The following is a 21,759-nucleotide window of genomic DNA, read 5'->3' as shown; positions in this document are numbered from 1 at the left end:
AGTGCCGTCTTTCGGATGAGACGTTAAACCGAGGCCCCCCCGCTGTCTGCTCTCTCAGGTGGATGTAAAAACTCTCATGGCACTATTGGAAGAAGAGCAGGGGCCGTTCTCCATGGTGTCCTGGCCAATATTTAACCTTTTCCCAACACCACTCTTGTGGAGCATTTTAAACCAACACTCGACACAAGGTTTTTAGATCGATAGTCAAGTTGTCTTTATTGCACCGGTGGGGAGACAGTCTGCTCTGTCTTAGCCAGACTTTTCCAAATTGTTACAGAAAACATTACATTTTTATACATTACAATAAGCATGGCCACCTCATGTTAATTTCATTCCTGCCACCTGATTGGATCTTGGCCCACATGTACCTTCACGGATTGGTTACAAATCTTAATATAAACATGTATAAGCTGCCTCCTCAATCAATCACTCAAACTGCTGAATGCTAATTAAAAGATACCTTGGAATGTAACCTAGGTAATAAAGTTCTTACGGGCAGTTGAAATGCTGGACATCCAGTCTCCATTTAATTGTTTTATATCGCTCCAAAGGTCAGCTATCTTTGACCGCATCTTTATGGATCTGGTCTTTCATGTTAGCCCCTGTCTTCCTTACACCTTCAGTGAAACTGCCAGCGATGTCAGTTTAACTCTTTCCCCACTGCAACTCGAAAGACAGATGATCTGGTCATTAACACATTGCTACTTGCGGGACCTCTTGACAGTGCAACACTCCCTCCGTACTGCACTGGAGTATCAGCCCAGCATTCGAACCCACAACCTTCCAACTCAGAGGCAAGACTGTTACTACTAAGCCATGGCTAACACCGTTAAAATGTCAGAACGTAAGTAAGATTCATCTCTTGTACTTGTAGAACTTGAAATACGACGTCTCCCAGGAAGGGGACCTAGAAGACATCATTCAGAACCTTTAATATTATCTGCACTGGGAAACACCATGGAAGTCGATTCAACTGCACTTGCAGGAATGCCATCAGGTACAGTGTTGCTGCTGACTGCCGCAATGAATGATTCGTATGTCATCAATGTCAGCCCAGTGGCTTAGTTGGCAGCACCCTCGCCTCTGAGTCAGAAGGTTTGTGGGTTCAGACTCCCACTCCAGAGACTTGAGCACAAAAATCTAGGCTGACGCTCCCAGTGCAGTGCTGAGGGAGTGCCGCACTGTCGGAGGTGCCGTCTTTCGGATGAGGCGATAAACCAAGTCAGAAGATTGCGGATGTAAAAGATCCCACGGCACTCTTTTGAAGGAGAGCAGGGGAGCTCTCCCCGGTGTCCTGGCCAATATTTGTCCCTCAATCAACGTCACAAAAGCAGATTATCTGGTTCATTATCACATTGCTGATTGTGGGAGCTTGCTGTGCGCAAATTGGCTGCCGTGTTTCCTACTTCACAACAGTGACTACACTTCTAAAAAACAGTACTTCATTGGCTGTAAAGAGCTTTGGGTTCCCTGGTGGTTGTAAAAGGCGCTATATAAATACAAGTCTTCCTTTCTTATCATGTGTTTGATTAAAAAGCAGTAGATGCAATTAATCATTTTAAATCTGAGATCGATAGATTTTTGCATGACAAGGGTATAAAAGGATAGGGAGCCAAGACAGGTGGATGGAGTTAAGATACAGATCAGCCACGATCTCATTGAATAGCTCAACAGGCTCGCAGGGCGCAATGGCCTCTTCCTGTTCCTATGTTCCGATGATTGACAGCAGTGTCACACTGTAATATGAACTATACTGATAAATGACTTGGGTGAAGGAATAGGGAGCCGAATAGAAAGAAAGAAAGACTTGCATTTCTATCGCACCGTTCACGGCCACCGGACGTCTCAAAGCGCTTTACAGCCAATGAAGTACTTTTTGAAGTGGAGTCACTGTTGTAATGTGGGAAACACGGCAGCCAATTTGCACACAGCAAGCTCCCACAAACAGCAATGTGACAATGACCAGATAATCTGTATTTCAGTGATAAATATTGGCCAGGACACCGGGGATAACTTCCCTGCTCTTCTTCGAAGTAGCACTATAGGATCTTTTACGTCCACCTGAGAGAGCAGGCGGGGCCTCGGTTTAACGTCTCATCCAAATGATGGCACTTCTGACAGTGCGGCTCTCGCTCGGTACAGCACTGGAGTGTCAGCCTAGATTTTTGCGCTCAAGTCCCTGGAGTGGGACTTGAACCCACGACCTTCTGACCCGAGAGTGCTACCCACTGAGCCAGGGCTGGCACTAATATAGGTAGGTTTGCTGCCAACACTAAGTTAGGTGGTGCAGCAAATAGTGTGTGGGAGCAGAAAGTTGCAAAGGAACATTGATAGATTAAGTGAATGGGCAAAACTGCGGCAGATGGAGTTCAATGTGGGAAAGTGTGAGGTCATCCACTTTGGACCGAAGGAAGATAGATTGGAGTATTTTCTAATTGGCGAAAAGTCAGGAACTGTGGAGGGGCGGAGAGATTTAGCGATATTGACATCACTAAAGGCTAGTGGACAGGTATGGAAAATAATTTAGGGGGCTAATGGATAATGGCCTTTATCGCCACAGGCCTGGAATACAAAGGGGTGGGAGTTATGTTACAGCTGTATCAAGCTCTGGTGAGATCCCATCTGGAGTCCTGCACTCACCGCACCTGAGGAAGGGTATATTGGCCCAGGAGGGGGAGCAGTGCAGATTCACCAGGATGATACCGGAGCTAAAAAAGGTTCAATTATGAGGACAGCTTGCTTAGACTGCGCTTGTATTCCCTGGAATATAGGAAAACAAGGTGGATCCCAGATTGTTGGGTTTGCGCCTCCATTCACAAAGCTAAGGGAAATTCTGATGCAGCCTCTTCTTCTGCCTGCCCAGTGACATTCAGCAGCAGGTTGAGGCCATGTCTGGGGGATGTTCAAGGCATACCCTAGGAATTGCACCAGGTAATCCCCCAATAAACCCGGCAGTTCTGATGCTCCAGCCGGGATCGATTACTGTTAGAATCAGGGCCTCCCAACATTAGAGCATCTTCAAAAAGCCATCCTCAGTCTTGACCCCAACAGGCACACCTTTAGTGTGGCAGGGCGCTGTCTCGATAGTGTTTCCTTCTCAAGGGCAACTAGGGATGGGCAATAAATGCTGGGCTTACCAGTGACGCCCGCAACCCAAGAATGAATAAAACAAAATGAAGCAAGGTTGGAGGATTGGATAATTCAACCAGGAGTGCAATAATTCAGTCCCTATTTTAAATTCATACGTTCTGCCGTTTGGATAAGATTGCTATTCCTAAACTAGTCGCACTGTAATTACACCCTCCTACCAGTGGTGGCGCTGAACCATCTCCACTGGAGGGAGGGTGTAACGGCATGTCTGTTTACGTGTAACGTTCCCATTGTAAATGTAGATATGGGAATTTATAATGGACAAAGTTAACAAAGTGTGCACAGACTTTAGATTCTTAATATATTATTGGTTGATATTCTGTGGTGTTACACACAGGGAGTGAAACCAAATGTAGTTTCGAGTTGAAAAGGGGTTACTTAGGATATACAGTACAGAAACAGGCCATTCGGCCCAACCAGTCCATGCCAGCGTTTATGCTCCACTCGAGCCTCCACCCGTCTTTCCTCATCTAAATCTCTCAGCGTAATCCTCTATTCCCTTCTCCCTCATGTGCTTATCTAGTCTCCCCTGAAATGCATCTACACTATTTGCTTCAACCACTCCCTGTGGTAGCGAGTTCCACATTCTCACCACTCTCTGGGTAAAGAAATTCCTTCTGAATTCCCTATTTGATTTCTTGGTGATTATCTTATATTGATGACTTCTAGTTATGCTCTTCCCCACAAGTGGAAATATTCTCTCTGTATCTCCCTCCACCACCGGCGCACCCTGGCTGCAGTGTGTACCATCTACAAGATGCACTGCAGCAACTCGCCAAGGCTTCTTCGGCAGCACCTCCCAAACCCGCGACCTCTTCCACCTAGAAGGACAAAGGCAGCAGGCGTATGGGAACACCACCACCTCCAAGTTCCCCTCCAAGTCACACACCACCCCGACTTAGAAGTATATCACCGATCCTTCATTGTCGCTGGGTCAAAATCCTGGAACTCCCTCCCTAACAGCACTGTGGGAGTACCTTCACCACACGGACTGCAGCGGTTCAAGAAGGCGGCTCACCACCACCTTCTCGAGGGCAATTAGGAATGGACAATAAATACCGGCCTTGCCAGCGACGCCCACATCCCACAAACGAATAAAAAAAAAGATCTACTCTATCAAAACCTCTCATAATTTTAAAGACCTCTATTAGGTCACCCCTCAGCCTTCTCTTTTCAAGAAAAAAGAGCCCCAGCCTGTTCATCCTTTCCTGATAGGTATACCCTCGCATTTCTGATATCATCCTTTTTTAGAGGGTTAGAGGATAATTGGACCAGGGTCCCCACTCCAGACATAACTCAGACCCCATTTTAATCTCAGGCATTCTGCCATTATTTTTATGTAATAGTTGGACAAAACTAGTTTGGGAAAGAGACAAATTGAGTTGGCTGCAGTATAGGAAAACTAGAAGAAGCAAAACGGACACACTACAGCACCATGTGACAAGTTTATGTATGCTGTTTTTCAGTTTATATTATAGATGTGAATGTTGGGATTTATAGTGAAAAGGTTGGCACAGGAAGTGACAATATCCATTATTGGATGAGCAGAAATTTCCTCCAGTTAAATATTGGACACAAACTCCATTCCCTAGCCACCATCTCCATCCCCTTCCCTGGCCACTGTCTCATGATAAACCAATCTGTTTGCAACCTCGGCGTCCTCTTTGACCCTGGGCTGGGCTTCTGACCACATATCATCTCCATCACCAGAACTGATTATTTCCATCTCCGTAACAACTCCTGACTCCACTCCTGCTTCAGCTCACCAGCTGCTGAAACCCTCATTCAGACTCGAATATTGCAATACCCTCCTGGCCGGCTTCCCTCCTTCTACCCTTCGTAAAGTTGAGCTCATCCAAAACTCTGATGCCCGTAACCTGACTCGCACCGAGTCCCGCTCATCTATCACCCCCGTGCTTGCGTTGGCCCCCGGTCCAGCAAAGCCTCGATTGTAAGATTCACATTCTTCTGCTCCCTCAATGGCCTCTCCCCTCCCTATCTCTGTAACCTCCTCCAGTTCCCTCCGAGATCTCTGTGCTCCTAAAATTCTGGCCTCTTGTGCATCCCCGATTCCTACGATCCACCGTTGGCAGCCGTGCCTTCAGCGACCTAGGCTCTAAGCTCTGGAATTCAATCTGCTCGCCTCTCCACCTCTCTCTCCTCCTTAATGATGCTCCTTAAAATCTACCACTTTGACCAAGCTTTTGGTCACCTGTCCTAATATCTCTTTATGTGGCTTGGTGTCTGACAACACTCCTGTGAAGCACCTTGAGATATTTTACTACATTAAAGGCACCAAATAAGTGCTGTGTGTGCAGATGTAAGGTTTTTAAGGTATTAAATATATACACAAAAATGATAATTTTTTTATTGAGAAGGAAGAGCTGAGAATGGAACTCTTCTATTTGGCTTGATAATTCTAATAGAGTGTTGCTCTTTCTCATTTCATTGACAGATCGAACAACTCCTGCCATTGCCTTAATCACTTACAAAAACATGGAATCCATTTTGCTTAATAATACTGAAGAGGCTGAGGACACAGAGGGAACCAATGAGCAGAGATGGGTGTTGAATTCAAAAGTACTTACAGTGGTGATGAGCAACAGAGAGAGAAGGAACCTTACCCATCCCATCACCCTCATCTTCAACCACAGTGAGGTTTGAGAGACACCATTTCACAATCGGCAATGATTACTGGCATATTTCAATGTTGTTGCTCAATGCCATGACGATGTCAAAGGTTTATTCTTTTGAAATTGTTTTTATATATTGTAGTTTAATCCGAATGTTCTCCTCCTTTACATTGTGTATTAAAACACACCTCTTTTGACCAATAGCTCCTTATGTGGCTCGGTGTCAAATCTTGTCTGATTACGCTCCTGCAAAGCACCTTGGGACGTTTTACTACTTTAAAGGCGCTATATAAATGCAAGTTGTTGTTTAACCCTTTTTCCACTGCTTATCTAATCTATTCTTAAAAGTCGCCATGGCCCCTGTTTCAATCACTAATTCGATAATGTATTCCACAACCTCACTGCTATCTCATGTCCTCTGTCCTAAATCACTTACATTTAATCTCCCTTACATAGAGTTCCACAGAATTCACAGCACAGAAACAGGTCATCGGACCCGACTGGTCCATGCGGTGTTTATGCTCCACACGAGCCTCCTCCCACCCCTCTTCATCTCACCCTATCAGCATATCCTTCTATTCCTTCCTCCCTCATGTGTTTATCTAGTTTCCTCTTAAATGCATCTATGCTATTCGCCTCAACCACTCCCTGTGATACCGAGTTCTACATTCTCACCACTCTCTGGGTAAGATAGTCACTAATAAATCCAATAGGGAAATCAGGAGAAACTTCTTTACCCAGAGAGTGGTGAGAATGTGGTTGAGGCTGTTGGATCCATGGCTCAGTGGATAAATAATCACACGGATGCTGTACATTAACAAATAACAGGTCTTTACTGGAGGGGGGTAATCTCTAGACTGGGGTACAGAGGCATGCGCAAAGCTTATATACCGGTGTGGTCACTGCCGGTACTACAGTATACAGGAGCTGTAAAAAGTAGTTCTGACTTAAAGGCACATACACTACAATTCCTCCCCTTTTAGATCAATCATAACCCCCTTAATATTCAAATAACAATTACATTTTTACATGTACATTAAATAACAAAAGTCCATTTATAGATTCAGTCTTTGGGGCGGCTTCCTGACCCTTTCGGGATAGCGCCTTTCCAGAGGTTCTTGTTATTGGTGCAGAGGCGATTCTGACCCCTTTTCATCGGGTAGTTCATCGGGTTCCACTGCTACTGGGTCTGAAGTATGTCGGGTTCATCCCCAGGTACTCGAGACATGGGGTTGACGCGTTCCTGTGACGCTAAGATCTGATCGACGTGGCGTCTCACAATGCTCTCCCCGACATCCACTGTGTACATTAATGGCCCCTGCCTTGTACATATCGTTCCGGGTTGCCACTTCTCTGTTCGATAGTCACGGGCCAAGACGGGTTGCCCTACATTGAAGCTCCTTGTCGGCTTCTCATTGATGTGCTGGAATTGTTTGTCCTCAACATTTCTTCGCACATTTGGTCTGAGCAAGTCCAGACGAGATCTTAACCTTCGGTTAAAGAACATCATGGCCGGGGTCTGGTTGGTAACTGCATGTGTCGCGTTTCAGTAGGCTAATAAGAAATTGTCCATCTTATGCTGTAGTGGAATTTCCCCGTCGCACATGGCCTTTATCGCCTTCTTAAAGGTTTGTACGAACCTCTCAGCCAATCCATTGGTGGCTGGATGATACGGGGCGGATGTGTAATGCCTTACCCCATTCCTTTTCATGAATTTTTGGAACTCGTTGGACACAAACTGTGGTCGATTATCAGAGCAGATCTGCTCTGGCAAACCGCTTCTGGCAAATATGGTCCGTAGGACCGCAATCGTTTTCTCTGTAGTGGTTGAAGACATCTTTATCACCTCAGGCCACTTTGAATGAGCATCCACTGCTATTAAGAACAGTGAGTCCGTGAATGGACCAGCGAAATCAATGTGCACCCGTTGTCATGGAGAGGAGGGCCACTCCCATGGGTGTAGAGGGGCATGTGGTGGTGCATTTTGGACCTTCTGGCATCCTAAGCAGCTCTTAGTTAGGTCTTCGATTTGTTGATCGATTCCCGGCCACCACACATAAGCCCTAGCAAGGCTTTTCATTTTCACTCCCCCCAGATGACCTTCATGTAGCTCATTTAGCACTCTCTCCCTTAACTTGGGTGGAATCACCACTCTGGATCCACACATCAGTGTCCCCTGGCATACTGACAGCTGTTCTCTTCTGGATGAGAATGCTGGCAACAGTGAGTCGCCATGTGTTGGCCATCCCCTCACCGTCAATTCATATACCCGTGACAGCGTCGGATCATTGCGGGTCTCCTTCTCTATATCCGCTTTTGTTACTGGCAATCGTTCAATTATCGACAAATAAAATATCTCGATAGGTTCCACTGCTGGTGCTTCCTCCACAGTAGGCAATAGCAGGCGCGATAGCCCATCAGCGTTCCCATGCTGTTTCGTGCCTTTATATTCTATTTCATATTGATTCGCTCCTAGAAACAGGGACCATCTTTGTAACTGCTGTGCAGTCATTACTGGCGCGCACTTCTTAGGATTAAAGATGGAGACAAGTGGTTGGTGGTCAGTCAGCAAGGTGAACTTCTGCCCATGCAGATAGTGGTTGAATTTTTTTACTCCCCATACTAGGCTGAGGGCCTCCCTGTCAATCTGGGCATAGTTGCGCTCGGCTGAGGTTAGTGACCGAGACGCAAAGGCTACTGGCCTCTCCAACCCGTCTGGGAATTTGTGCGACAGCACCGCTCCAATGCCGTAGGGTGATGCATCACATGCCAAACGAATTGGTAGTGCTGGGTTGAAATGGGCCAACACCTCTTTTGATGTGATCAATTCTTTACACTTCTGGAAAGCTCATCTCCGTTCATCATGCCACTTCCATGGTACCCCTGTTTGCAGTAGGGTGTTCAGCGGGTGTAATACCGTAGACAAATTTGGTAAGAACTTGTGGTAATAGTTTACCAGCCCGAGGAACGACCTCAGTTGTGGCACATTTTCCGGTGCTGGAGCCTTGACTACTGCCTCAATCTTGTCAGGGGACTTATGTAACCCCTCTTCATCGATGATGTGGCCACAATACGAGACCTGCTTCTGGAAAAACTCGCACTTGTGGCGATTAGCTCGTAGCCCATACTCCTTTAATCTGGTGAGCACCTTCTCCAAGTTAGCGAGGTGATCACCGTCATTTTCGCCCGTGACCAAGATGTCGTCCAAATAACACTGGGTCCCTGGAATCCCTTGCAGGACCTGATCCATCGCCCTTTGCCAGATAGCCGGAGCCGAGGCTACTCCAAACACCAGTCGGTTGTATTGATAGAGACCTTTATGAGTGTTGATCGTAAGGTAATGCTTCGAAGCTTCTTCTACCTCCATTTGCAAGTACGCCTGGGCTAGATCAATTTTGGTGAAGCGTTTACCACCAGATAGCGAGATGAAAATATCCTCAATACGTGAAAGCGGATATTGCACCATGTGAAGGACTGGGTTCACTGTCACCTTAAAATCCCCACAGATGCAGACCTTCTTTGGTTCCCCAGGCGTATTACTCAACGACCTCTTCATTACAGGAACGATGGGTGTAGCCCACTCACTCCAGTCCACTTTGGACAGTACTCCTGAACGTTCCAACCCTTCCAGCTCTGCTTCAACAGCTGGTCTGATCGCATAAGGCACTGGTCTGGCCTTCAGAAACTTTGGGCTTGCATTTTCCTCTATTTCAATTGTTGCTGTTATTCCTTTTAGCGTTCCTAGTCCCTCCTGGAACACTTCTTTTGCATCAGTTAGCATTTTTGACAGTCGTCCAGGTGTGACGCCATCATCCTTTTTGGCCTCAACCTTCAGTGCCTGTATGGAATGCCAATCTAATTGTATCTTCCGGATCCATTCACGTCCTAGCAGTGGTGGTCCTCCATTTGGCAATACATATATATCCATTTTAGGTATTTCCTGGCCTTTATATGTCACTTTCACCCTTATTTTTCCTTTGGGGTAGACTTTTTGCCCCGTATACATCTTCAAGACAATCTCTGTAGCTTTCAAGGGTATGTGTGAAGATAGCCGCTTGTAGTCTCTTTGATTTATGACTGTTAGAGCTGACCCTGTGTCCAATTCCATTTCCAGTTGGACTCCGTCTATCTTGAGTGTAACCCAGATAGTCTGGTGATCCTCCATTTCGGTTACATTATGTAGTTTCAGACAACCCAACTCCTTGCTTCCGGAGTCTGTGTCACTTTTCTGTTCGTCTGAACCACTGTCCATCACCTGGTGTACCTTTTTGTACTTCTCCTGTGGAGATTTCTTACTGTTGGTTTTCTTCCCAGACCTGCAGACTCTTGCTATGTGTCCTGTTTTCCCACACTGTCTGCACACTTGGTCCTTGAACCAACAATCTTTCTGGTCATGTGTTGTTCTGCCGCAGCGATAGCACTTCCCTGTTCCATAGGTCATTTCGTTGGTGCCATATTCTTGCGGTCTCCGTTGTATCTCTGCAGCGCCCCTTGCGGCTGCTTCGTGTGATACTGCCATACTGAAAGCTTTGTCCAGCGTAAGGTCCTTTTCTGATAGAAGCCGTTTCTGGGTTCCTTCACTTTGTAGCCCACACACAAACTTGTCCCTTAACGTGTCTGCTAGTCCCACTCCAAACTGGCAGTATTTCGATAGCTTGCGCAGTTCCGTTAGGTACTCAGCATTGCTTTCATCTTTGTGTTGGTTCCTTTTATGGAACTTAAATTGTTCTGCTATCAGCAGTGGTGTGGGGTTTAAGCGGTCCTGTAGGATTACTACTATGCTTTCAAAATTCTTGTTTACCGGCTTCTCTGGGGTTATTAGATTTCGCAGTAACCCATAAGTTTTTGCACCCATGGAATTTAACAGAACCAGTGCTTTATTAGCATCTGGCACTTCATTCGCCCTGCAGTACACCTCAATACGTTTCACATATGTCACCCAATCTTCGACTTCATTGTCGAACGTAGAGATACTGCCACTCTTCGGCATCCTTGGTTGTGCGTTAACTATCACCAATGGCGCCTCCCGCGCTTCACCTTCTTCTCCGCTAGCACAAAATGGCGTCTCCCGCGCTTTCCTTCTTCTCCATGGCTCAATGGCGTCTCCCGCGCTCTCCCTGCTTCTCCGCGGCTCAATGGCGTCTCCCGCGCTCTCCCTGCTTCTCCGCGGCTCAATGGCGCCTCCCGCACTCTTCCTTCTTCTCCGCGGCTCAATGGCGTCTCCCCTTGCTTCGCCCCGCGGACCCTGATCAGCCCATGATCCCTGGCTGTGCTCTGCGCGTTCTTCTTTTGATATTTTTCGACGCCGCTCAGTCTAGAACCCGACTGTTTCTTACCCTCTCTCTCTCCGGTTGCTTTATTTTTCCTCGACGCCGCTCGGTGTTCAACTCCCAGCTGCACCCTGCGCTCTTCACCCTCTGTCTTACCCCGTTGATGCTGCTTGGCTCTCTCTCTGTCGTCGGTCGGCTCCAGCCGCCGCTGCTCGGGAAGGGTCTGCTCCGGACCTGTCGTCGGTCTCTTACTGCTCGTTGTGGCTGGGGAACCAAGCCCGGCTCTCCACAGCCTCCCCAGCGAAGTTGGATCTCTGCCTGACTGCTGGGCGGTTGCCCGTGGTCGACACCCGTGTTCCTGGACTTGACTATTTTTTTTTTTTCTTTTATGTTGCAGGTAGATTCGAATCGACACTCGTCGCCACTGTTGGATCCATGGTTCAGTGGATAAATAATCACACGGATGCTGTACATTAACAAATAACAGGTCTTTACTGGAGGAGGGTAAACTCTAGACGGGTACAGAGGCATGCGCAAAGCTTATATACCGGTGTGGTCACTGCCGGTACTACAGTGTACAGGAGCTGTAAAAAGTAGTTCTGACTTAAAGGCACATACACTACAGAGGCGACTAGCAGAGATGCATTTAAGGGGAATCTAGATAAACAAATGAGGGAGAAAGGAATAGAAGGTTTCTCCTGAATTCCTTATTAGATTTATTAGTGACAATCTTATATTTATGACCTCTAGATTTTGGACTTCCCCCTGAAGTGGAAACATTTTCTCGATGTCAAACCTCTTCATAATTTTAGAGGCCCATGTTAGGCCATGCCTCAGGCCTCTCTTTCTCGAGAAAAGCACCCCAGCCTTCAGTGAGCTTGGCAGTCAGATAGCCAACCTGAGTCCTGGGTTATTCTGCAAGTTATAGAGCAATGCACATCTGAAACTGCTTTGCACTGAGGTAAAGGTGGCAGCGTAACATCTCCCTACGGTATTCTGGCATCTCCTAGTCAGGAACTAAAGAAGTGCTGAAAATGGTACGTGTTTCTTGAAAGGTTCCTTGTCTTTTCTACAGATCAATAAAAACAAGTCAAAGATGAGCTGTGTCTACTGGAATCCCACAGGAACAGGAAGCTTCTGGTCTACCGAGGGCTGTGAATTTGTGGGGTCCAACAGAACACACACTGTGTGCAAAGCGTTTCACCTCTCCAGCTTCGCTGTACTGATGGCGCTAAAGGTACAAATCTTCGGGCTAATCCATTGCATAAACAGGTCTGGGCTTGCTGAGGGAGGCAGGGTGGAAGGGTGGTAAACGTGGTTATAACGAAGAAGGCAAAGAGAGATTGAGAAGCTGTGAAGTGGAGAGGAAGGGGCAAGGCTGGAGAAACACAGAGGGAGACAGATATTGAAAGAGAGACACAGAGAGGGAGAGAGTCAATGAAACGGAAGGAAAAAAGCAAGCACAGATTGAGTGAGATAAGGGCTGGGAGGTGTTATGTCTTGAAGTTTAGATAATTAGAGGTTAAAATTAAATTAAAGATATTTAGAGAAGATCGCTGATTGCAATTTCTACAAAAATCATAAAGATATTTTATTAGGCATTGTCTTCCTGTTTATGATATTAGCAACACGTGAGATCCAAATTCCATCCCCATTTTTGGGTGGGAGCGGGGCAGTGGCACAATAAGAATCACGGTGCAGCGCACACCGCCCCACCCCTGCCAATGTTCAGGATCCCGCCATTTTGGTGAGGTCCTTCAAACGGGTGGCCCAAGTGCCTGACAAAAACAGGCAGGCCCCACTATCTAAACCGACCAATTACCCATAGCCATAAATACGTTTCACAGAGGAATAAAACCTTCTCTTCATAAAACAGATTTTATTTAATTCAATAGGACCCCGATGCACATTTCTGGCACCAATTGGCAGTGCATGCTCTGCCCATTGGTACTTGGTGTCGAGTGGCCCAACCTGCGGTCCTTAAAGGGACCACTGCAAGCACCTCGGAGAAAGGTAAAATTAAAACTTAAATTTAAAGGGGTCCGGAGGAGCATTAATGTTGCTGCTGCTGCCCCAATAAATTCAACCCACGTGCTGCCCTACTGTTGGGATATTTCCCTCCCCTTAACCTACTGCACCAGCTGGGCTCCGCACTTGACCCATCGGACTTTCAGTCCTCTCGAATCAGTGAGCTGCTCACCGACGGTAGGCAATGAGGCCAGACCGTGAAAAGTGTTCAAGCCTCTCGCCGGTGAAATCAGAGGGTGGCGTTTCACGCCTTGCCCATTGCCTGCCCGGTGCCCGCGCTAACCGAGAATCGGCCCCCGGTGCGGTCAATTCATGATCGTGTGGCATTGTGGCACCGAACCAACAGAAGCACCTTCCTGGTAGCTCAGGAAGAGGTAGTGCCAGGAATCAAGGGCTACGGGGACAGGGCGAGAAAGCGGAGTTGAGGTCGATGATCAGCTGTGATCCTATTGAATGGCGGAGCAGGCTCGAGGGGCTGTATGGCCTACTCCTGCTCCTGTTTCTTATGTTCTTATGTTCTATGAGGCTGTCTGATCCTGATCTGCACCTAGTGTTGTTACAGGTAATGTGTGGGCAGAGCCACCTGACAAAGATTTGCATGAAATTTACATTACTGCAATCTGATACCAATTCTTGAGAGTTGCGATTGATACGATCAACTTCAGAATCATACCACACAGAAGGAAGCCATTCGGCCCATCGTGCCTGTGCCAGCTCTTTGAAAGAGCTCTCCAATTAGTCCCACTCCCCCCCTGTTCTTTCCCCATAGTCCTTTCCAAGTATTTATCCAATTCCCTTTTGAATGTTACGATTGAATCTGCTTCCACCGCCCTTTCAGGCAGCGCATTCCAGATCACAACAACTCACTGCGTAAAAACAAATCCTCCTCACCTCCCCCTCTGGCTCTTTAGCTGATTATCTTAAACCTGTGTCCTCTGGTTACCGACCCACCTGCCAATGGAAAGCGTTTCTCCCTATCTACTCTATCAAAACCCTTCATAATTTATAACACCTCTATTAAATCTGCACAATGACAGTTTTTGGCCAACGTTCTCAGTGAACTTAAGATGCCCAATAAACCACACTGCACTCTAACTGTTTCCTATATCTCGCCACTGGGCTCCATTCTCAAATCAACACATCACCATTACATTTTATCAAGATTTCCCTGTGTAGTCGCTTACTTTCTCTCCCTTTCGGTCACCACTAATACTGCTGTTAGGGCTTCCCCAGATATAAAGGAGAATGTAATTGTTAAATAATCCCGGATGACTGATCTTCCTGTATTGTCTTCACAGGATCTCCCAGTTGTGTTTGCAGTTGAAGTCATCACTTACATTGGATTAAGCATCTCACTGGTGTGTCTGTTCCTGGCGATTGTCACTTTTGTCACTTGCTATCCCCTTAAAGACACAAGGTGCACCATCCACAAGAACCTGTGCCTGAGTTTGTTCGTTGCTGATTTGGTCTTCCTTGTTGGAATTTCGCAAACGGGAAATCGGGTAAGAAAGCCCAATGATCGTTCAGTTAAAGTGACGACATGCTGAATGGAAGCAGTGCGACGAACCACAACGTCTTCTCCTGTCCCCTGTTTTCCTATGTTCATGTCAGCCCCACAGTCTCGTCAGACATTTGATGGAAAAAATGGTGGAACACTTGCATAAACCGCACCTGATCTGAGAATTACTGGCCAGGCCTCACTGTGCTGTCCTGCATCGCTCAACAAGTCAACAATCAAAAGCCATTATTTGGACCTTCAGTAACAAGACCCTCATGTGATGGCCTTTCAACTCATTCCAACTCCATGTGACCCCCTTCTTACATCATTTGGTGGTTCATGGGGGCGTTCCCTGCTGCATAGTTAAAAGCAAGACTTGCATTTCTATAGCGCCTTTCACTACCTCAGGACATCCCAAAACTCTTTACAGCCAATGAAGTACTTTTTCCTGAAGTGTAGTCACTGTTGTAATGTAGGAAACACAGCAGCCAATTTGCGCACAGCAAGCTCCCACCAACAGCAATGTGATAATGACCAGATCATCTGTTTTTTCAGTGATGTTGGTTGAGGGATAAATATTGGCCAGGGCACCGTGCATAACTCCACTGCTCTTCTTCAAAATAGTGCCATGGGATATTTTGCATCCACCTGAGAGAGCAGACGGGGTCTCGGTTTAATGTCTCAGTTGAAAGACGGCACCTCCGACAGTGCAGCTCTCCCTCAGTACTGCACTGGGAGTGTCAGCCTGGATTTTGTGCTCAAGTCTCACTAGAGTGGGACTATGAACCCACAACATTCCAATGCAGAGGCGAGGGTTCTACTCACTGAGCCATGGCTGAGTTAACAAGTACACTATTAATAAAATGAGCTGTGTAGATCACGAAAGGTCGATTCCAGTCTGCACTGTTTGCTGATCCCAGCTGGAGTGACTAAGGGCTGGTACAATTAGACTCAGTGTCCCTGGTCTAAAGGGGACAAAAATCAGCCCTATTTTCCCTGGCTGATCACCAGCATCTTTGCTTGAAAATGCACGTCGGTGGATATAGGGTGAAGCTAGGATTGCGCTCTCCTCAACCCAAACACATAGAAAGAAAGACTTTCACGACCACCAGACATCCCAAAGCGCTTTACAGCCAATGAAGTACTTTTTGAAGTGGAGTCACTGTTGTAATGTAGGAAATGCGGCAGCCAATTTGCACACAGCAAGCTCCCACAAACAGCAATGTGATAATGACCCAGATCATCTGTTTTTTCAGTGATGTTGATTCACAGAATCACAGAAACCCCACAGTGCAGATAGAGGCCATTTCAGCCCATCGAGCCTGCACCGACACATATCCCACCCGATCCCCGTAACCCCTACACCAACACATATCCCACCCTATCCCCGTAACCCCACGTATTTAATCCCCCTAACACTAAGGGTCAATTTATCATAGCCAATCAACCTAACCCGCACATCTTTGGACTGTGGGAGGAAACCGGAGCACCCGGAGGAAACCCACGCAAACACGGGGAGAATGTGCAAACTCCACACAGACAGTCACCCGAGGCCGGATTCGAACCCGGGTCCCTGGCGCTGTGAGGCAACAGTGCTAACCACTATGCCACCGTGCTGGTTGAGGGAACTGGGTAGAACTCCCCTGCTCTTCTTCAAAATAGCACCATGGGAACTTTTGCATCCACCTGAGGGTGCAGACGGGGCCTCGGTTTAACGTCTCGCCTGAAAGACGGCACCTCCGACAGTGCCGCACTCCCTTAGCACTCCCTTGGAGTGTCAGCCTAGGTTTTTGTGCTCATGTTTCTAGAGCAGGACTATGAAACCCACAACCTTCTGACTCAGAGGCGAGGGCGCTACCATCTGAGACATGGCTGACACACCGATGTATAGGGGTAGATCTTGATTTTGTGCAGTGGTGTAAAACAGTTAAGTTGGCCGCCCGTTTTACATCACTCCCCATTTTTATTCCCACTGAAGTTATTTTGACAAAGGCACACCTCCATGGATCAACATTTTCATTGAAACAACAGAGAGATTGCACCCCACGAATTAATGTGGCTATCACTCACATTACCCAGCGAGATTTGCACCCAGGTATGACGCAAGGAATTGTACAATAGTAATTTATACTCACTGAAGAGTATAACCAAGTTACTCACTTATGACATTTCAACTCATGAAGTTCCCTAATTAGTGAAATAGAAACATTGAAACATAGAAAAATAGGAGCAGGAGTAGGTCATTCGGCCCTTCGAGCCTGCTCCGCCATTCAACACGATCATGGCTGATCCTCTATCTCAATACCATATTCCCGCTCTCTCCCCATACCCCTTGATGCCTTTTGTGTCTAGAAATCTATCTATCTCCTTCTTAAATATATTCAGTGACTTGGCCTCCACAGCCTTCTGTGTAGAGAATTCCACAGATTTCTCCTCATCTCAGTCCTAAATGTCCTACCCCGTATCCTGAGACTGTGACCCCTCGTTCTAGACCCCCCAGCCAGGGGAAACATCCTTCCTGCATCCAGTCTGTCTAGCCCTGTCAGAATTTTATACGTTTCAATGAGATCCCCTCTCATTCTTCTAAACTCTAGTGAATACAGGCCTAGTCAACCCAATCTCTCCTCATACGACAATATGTTTGGCTATTATGCTCTTTCCTGTCCCTTGTTATCTATGTCCCATTCGCTGGCATACTGATTTAACACTGTGACTGTTTTGTTTATAGATACTTTGTGGAATCATTGCAGGAGTTCTCCACTACTCCTTTCTGTCAGTCTTTGCCTGGATGTTCCTAGAGGGTGTCCAGCTCTACCTGATGGTGGAGGTGGTTTTTGCCCCAGGGATTCCTCTCAAGAGGTACATGTACTGGGTCGGCTATGGAATTCCGGCTCTGATAGTGGCGGTTTCAGCAGCAGTTTATCACGACGGATATGGTACCCAATCTTCGTGAGTATATATTTCTAACTGCCTTGTTATGATGTCCTAAACTTGTCCACCTCTCCGCCTCTCTCTCCTCCTTTAAGACCACCCTTTGACCAAGCCTTTGACCATCTGTCCTAATATCTCCTGCGAAGCACCTTGGGACATTTTATGACGATCAAGGCGCCATATAAAAGCAAGTTGTTGTTGTTGTCAGGAAGAATTGCCAGTCTCGCTTGTTCTGATATGGGATTAATAGTGTTGCCAACTCTGGTTGGGCCCTGTTCCAGGAGGTCTCATCACATGACCTCCTGCCTGCAACCGCCCCGCCCCCACGTTGCCGCCATTGGTCACCCGACATGTCCATCCTCGCAAGGCACTGCCTTCACCCCCCACCCCACAAATCGACTCTTTATTAGCTGATTGGATGATTTTTGTCTGTCAATCAAACCCTTTTCTTGCCCCCATCTCTGTTTTGTTTTAAGTAATAAACAAATGCACTTAAAGAAAATGAAAATAAAATACATTTCTTTTAATGCCTCTATAATTTTTTCTCCCGGGTGTTGCACGCAGCCTTGTCCAGGAGATTAGTCTTCAATTCCTGGAGACACCAGGGCATTCCTGAACCCCGAGAGCTTTCAAAAGGGCATTGACTAAATACTTGAAGGGAAAAACTGTGCAGGGCTCTGGGGAAAGAGCAGGGGTCAGTGGGACTAACTGGAGAGCTCTTTCAAAGAGCCATCACCGGCACGATGGGCCGAATGGCCTCCCTCTGTGCTGTATCATTCTATGATCCTATGGGGGACAAATTCAGTTGCTTGCGTCTCCCATTAGCGCCCGGGCGCAGCGCCGCTAACGCCTCCTGCGAAATTCAGCGGGGGGTTAGCAGTGGCGGTAGCCGATAGCGCCCCGCGGAGCTGCGCCTGTGGCGATGACGTCATCGCCGTGCGCAGTGCCCCGGCCGCAAACTTCGGTTGCGCCCCCTGACGTACCGCCAGACGCTATGTCCGACAGGTTCAGAGGGGGGCGTTTTTTGCGGCCGCGGCGGCGCTAATTTAAGGGCAGGTGCCGGGCGACCATTTTGTTTTGGAGCACCTGCCGGCGCCTGCCCCCCTTCCACTTCCCGGTGCGGGGTGCTGGCAGGCCCAGCAGGGCCCCGGTGCATGCTGCGCTAGGCCCCTCCCCTTTAATCATGTAGCGCCGCGATATTCAATGGTAGCACCCCAGGAAGGAAGGGGAGCGCTTCCAGTCACGCTCCGCCTCCTGCTTGGGGCGCTTCCACTCAATTTACATCACAGGTGCGCTAACTTTTTTGGGGCGCTAAAAGTAGCACCCCAAAGGGGGCATGACCCAATTTTTCCCCTTATGATTCTACTGATGAATATTGTATTGTAATCTGTGTTTTGTTACTCTCAGCTGTTTTTTTTTAACCGCTCTTGCCGAAGTCCTCTCCCTTCAATTGGATTATGGTTCGAAAGGCCCCAGGCACTCTCTGGCATCACTCCCATTTTGCACGTCTGAGCCCAGCTATGAGGGGGGGTGATTTTTTTTCACACTGCACTGCAGTGGATGGAAAATTGGGAGCACAGCCTTCCCGACTTCCCGGTTTGTGCGTTGCAAGCTGTTGAGGCTCGCTCCCGGCAGGGGCAGATTCCCCAGCGAGGGAGGTGAGGCGATGGAGTATTTGGAAAGAAGACGGTTGGATCTTGATGGCACCGGGAGCCTGTGGCTCTCGGATGAGTAATAGGTGTGAGAGACTTTGCACGGGACGGGGATTTTGTGTGGTTCTGGATGAGCTGCAATTTATGGAGATGCAGCCTAAGTTGATGATATGCACGCGTGCATGTTACAGATAGTACGTACTTTAACCATCTATTTCCTTTTAATCACAGCTGCTGGCTCACCCCTGAGCATTGCTTTGTGTGCAGTTTTTTTGTACCTGTCGTTATAATCAGCGTGGTAAGTTTAATCAAAGACCACACTATCATTTGTATTCTTGATCCTGCACAATACACATGAATGGAGGCCGTTCGTCCATTTTAGAAAGATCCTACAATTCTCCCATCACAGCGTTCAACTGTATCATAAATTGTGTCGGAATTTTGCTCCATTACATTACTTAAAAGTCTATATCATAAGAACATAAGAATTCGGAGCAGGAGTAGGCCATATGGCCCCTCGAGCCTGCTCCGCCATTCAATAAGATCATGGCTGATCATCGACCTCAACTCCGCTTTCCCGCCTGATCTCCATATCCCTTGATTCCCCTAGAGTCCAAAAATCTATCGATCTCAGCCTTGAATATACTCAAAGACTCCGCATTCACAGCCCTCTGGGGCAGAGAATTCCAAAGATCCACAACCCTCTGAGTGAAGAAATTCCTCCTCATCTCAGTCCTAAATGGCCGACCCTTTATCCTGAGACTGTGACCCCTCGTTCTAGACTCTCCAGCCAGGGGAAACAACCTCTCAGTATTTACCTACCTCTGTGAAAATACTTCTGACATTGGTCCTAAATTTGCCATTTGCAAGTTGAATCTGTGTTCTCTTGTTCAACTCTCACAGTTTAGTGTTCAGGATTTCCCTTTTCCGTACTATTTTGTACACCTCTATAAAGTCACCTCTCAATTGCCTCCTTTTAAGGTTGAACATTCCAAATTTCTCAGTCTTTCCACGAGTCACTAGGGATCGGTCATGTGTCTTGTGTCTGCACTACCTCCAATGGCTTGATTGTGTTCAGTGGGTCGTGGTGACCACGGCTGGACATGATACTTGAGATGCAGCTTGACCAGGCCACACCATGACTTTCTCTGACCTCTACTCCACTGTTGTTATAATGAGGCTGACCCACACTGTTCGCAACCTTGGTTATATGTTGACGACACTCAGCTCTACCCCAGCACCACTTCTCTCGACCCCTCCACAGTCACTAAATTGTCAGACTGCTTGTCCGACATCCAGTTCTGGATGAGCAGAAATTTTCTCTGATTAAATATTGGGAAGACCGAAGCCATTGTCTTTGGTCTCTGCCACAAACTCTGTTCCCCAGCCACCAGCTCCATCCCTCTCCCTAGCATCTGTCTGAGGCTGAACCACACTGTTCGCAACCTTGGTGTCATATTTGACCCTGAAATGAGCTTCTGACCACATATCCGTGGCATAACTAAGACCACCTATTTCCACCTCTGTAACATCGCCCGTCTCCACCCTTGCCTCAGCTCATCCACTGCTGAAACCCTCATCCATGCCTTTGTTACCTCTAGACTCGACTATTCCAACGCACTCCTGGCCAATCTCTCACATTCTACCCTACGTGAACTTGAGATCATCCAAAACTCGCACCAAGTCCTGTTCGCCCATCACCCTTGATGTTAACGTAGTAAAACATCCCAAGGCGCTTCACAGGAGTGCTTTAAGACAAAAAATTGATACCGAGCCACACAATGAGAAATTAGGGCAGGTGACCAAAAGCTTGGTCAAAGAGGTCGGTTTTAAGGAGCGTCTTAAAGGAGGTTGTTGTTGTTGGTGTCATGTTTGATCATGATTTATGCTTCTTACCTCATATCTGCTCCATCACTAAGAGCACCCATTTCCAACTCCGTAACATCAGCCACCTCCGCCCGTGCCTCAGCTCATCCATGCCTTTGTTACCTCTAGACTTGACTATTCCAATGCACTCCTGACCAGCCCCACATCTTCCACCCTCCATAAATTTAAGTTCATCCAAAACTCGGCTGCCCATGTCCTAACTCACACCATGTCCTGCTCACCCATCACCCCTGTGCTCGCTGATCTACAATGGCTCCCGGTTAAGCAATGCCTCAATTTCAAAATTCTCATCCATGTTTTCAAATCCCTCCATGGCCTCCTCGCCCCTCCCTATCTCTATAATCGCCTCGAGCCCCACAACCCCCCTGAGATAACTGCGCTCCTCTAATTCTGCCCTCTTGAGGATCCCTGATTATAATCGCTCAACCATTGGTGGCCGTGCCTTCAGCTGCCTCGGCCCTAAGCTCTGGAATTCCCTCCCTAAACCTCTCCGCCTCGCTACCTCTCTTTCTTCCTTTAAGACGCTCCTTAAAACCGACCTGTTTGACCAAGCTTTTGGTCATCTGTCCTAATTTCTTATGTGGCTCGGTGTCAAATTTTTGTCAATATTCCTGTGAAGGGCCTTGGGACGTTTTACTATGTTAAAGGCGCTATGTAAATACAAGTTGTTGTTGTTGTGGCTATATCATGCCGCGCTCTATGTAGCTTAT

General features: G+C 47.4%; 1 protein-coding gene across 1 annotated transcript in view; it reads left to right on the top strand.

Moving 5' to 3' along the window:
* Positions 1-21,759, top strand: part of LOC147097614 (adhesion G protein-coupled receptor E3-like) — a 75,607-nt gene that overhangs the window by 21,038 nt on the left and 32,810 nt on the right. Inside the window, exons 6-11 of the mRNA XM_085971418.1 lie at positions 875-997; positions 5,606-5,808; positions 12,129-12,290; positions 14,380-14,583; positions 17,308-17,528; positions 19,394-19,460. Coding sequence (XP_085827544.1) covers positions 875-997; positions 5,606-5,808; positions 12,129-12,290; positions 14,380-14,583; positions 17,308-17,528; positions 19,394-19,460 — 980 coding nt within the window. The remainder of the gene's footprint in view (positions 1-874; positions 998-5,605; positions 5,809-12,128; positions 12,291-14,379; positions 14,584-17,307; positions 17,529-19,393; positions 19,461-21,759) is intronic.

Source organism: Somniosus microcephalus, chromosome 31 (genome assembly GCF_052327205.1).
Source record: "Somniosus microcephalus isolate GS21.2 chromosome 31, FLI_Smic_1.0, whole genome shotgun sequence".
Classification (NCBI taxonomy): Eukaryota; Metazoa; Chordata; class Chondrichthyes; order Squaliformes; family Somniosidae; genus Somniosus; species Somniosus microcephalus.
This window is presented reverse-complemented; position numbering and strand designations above follow the sequence as displayed.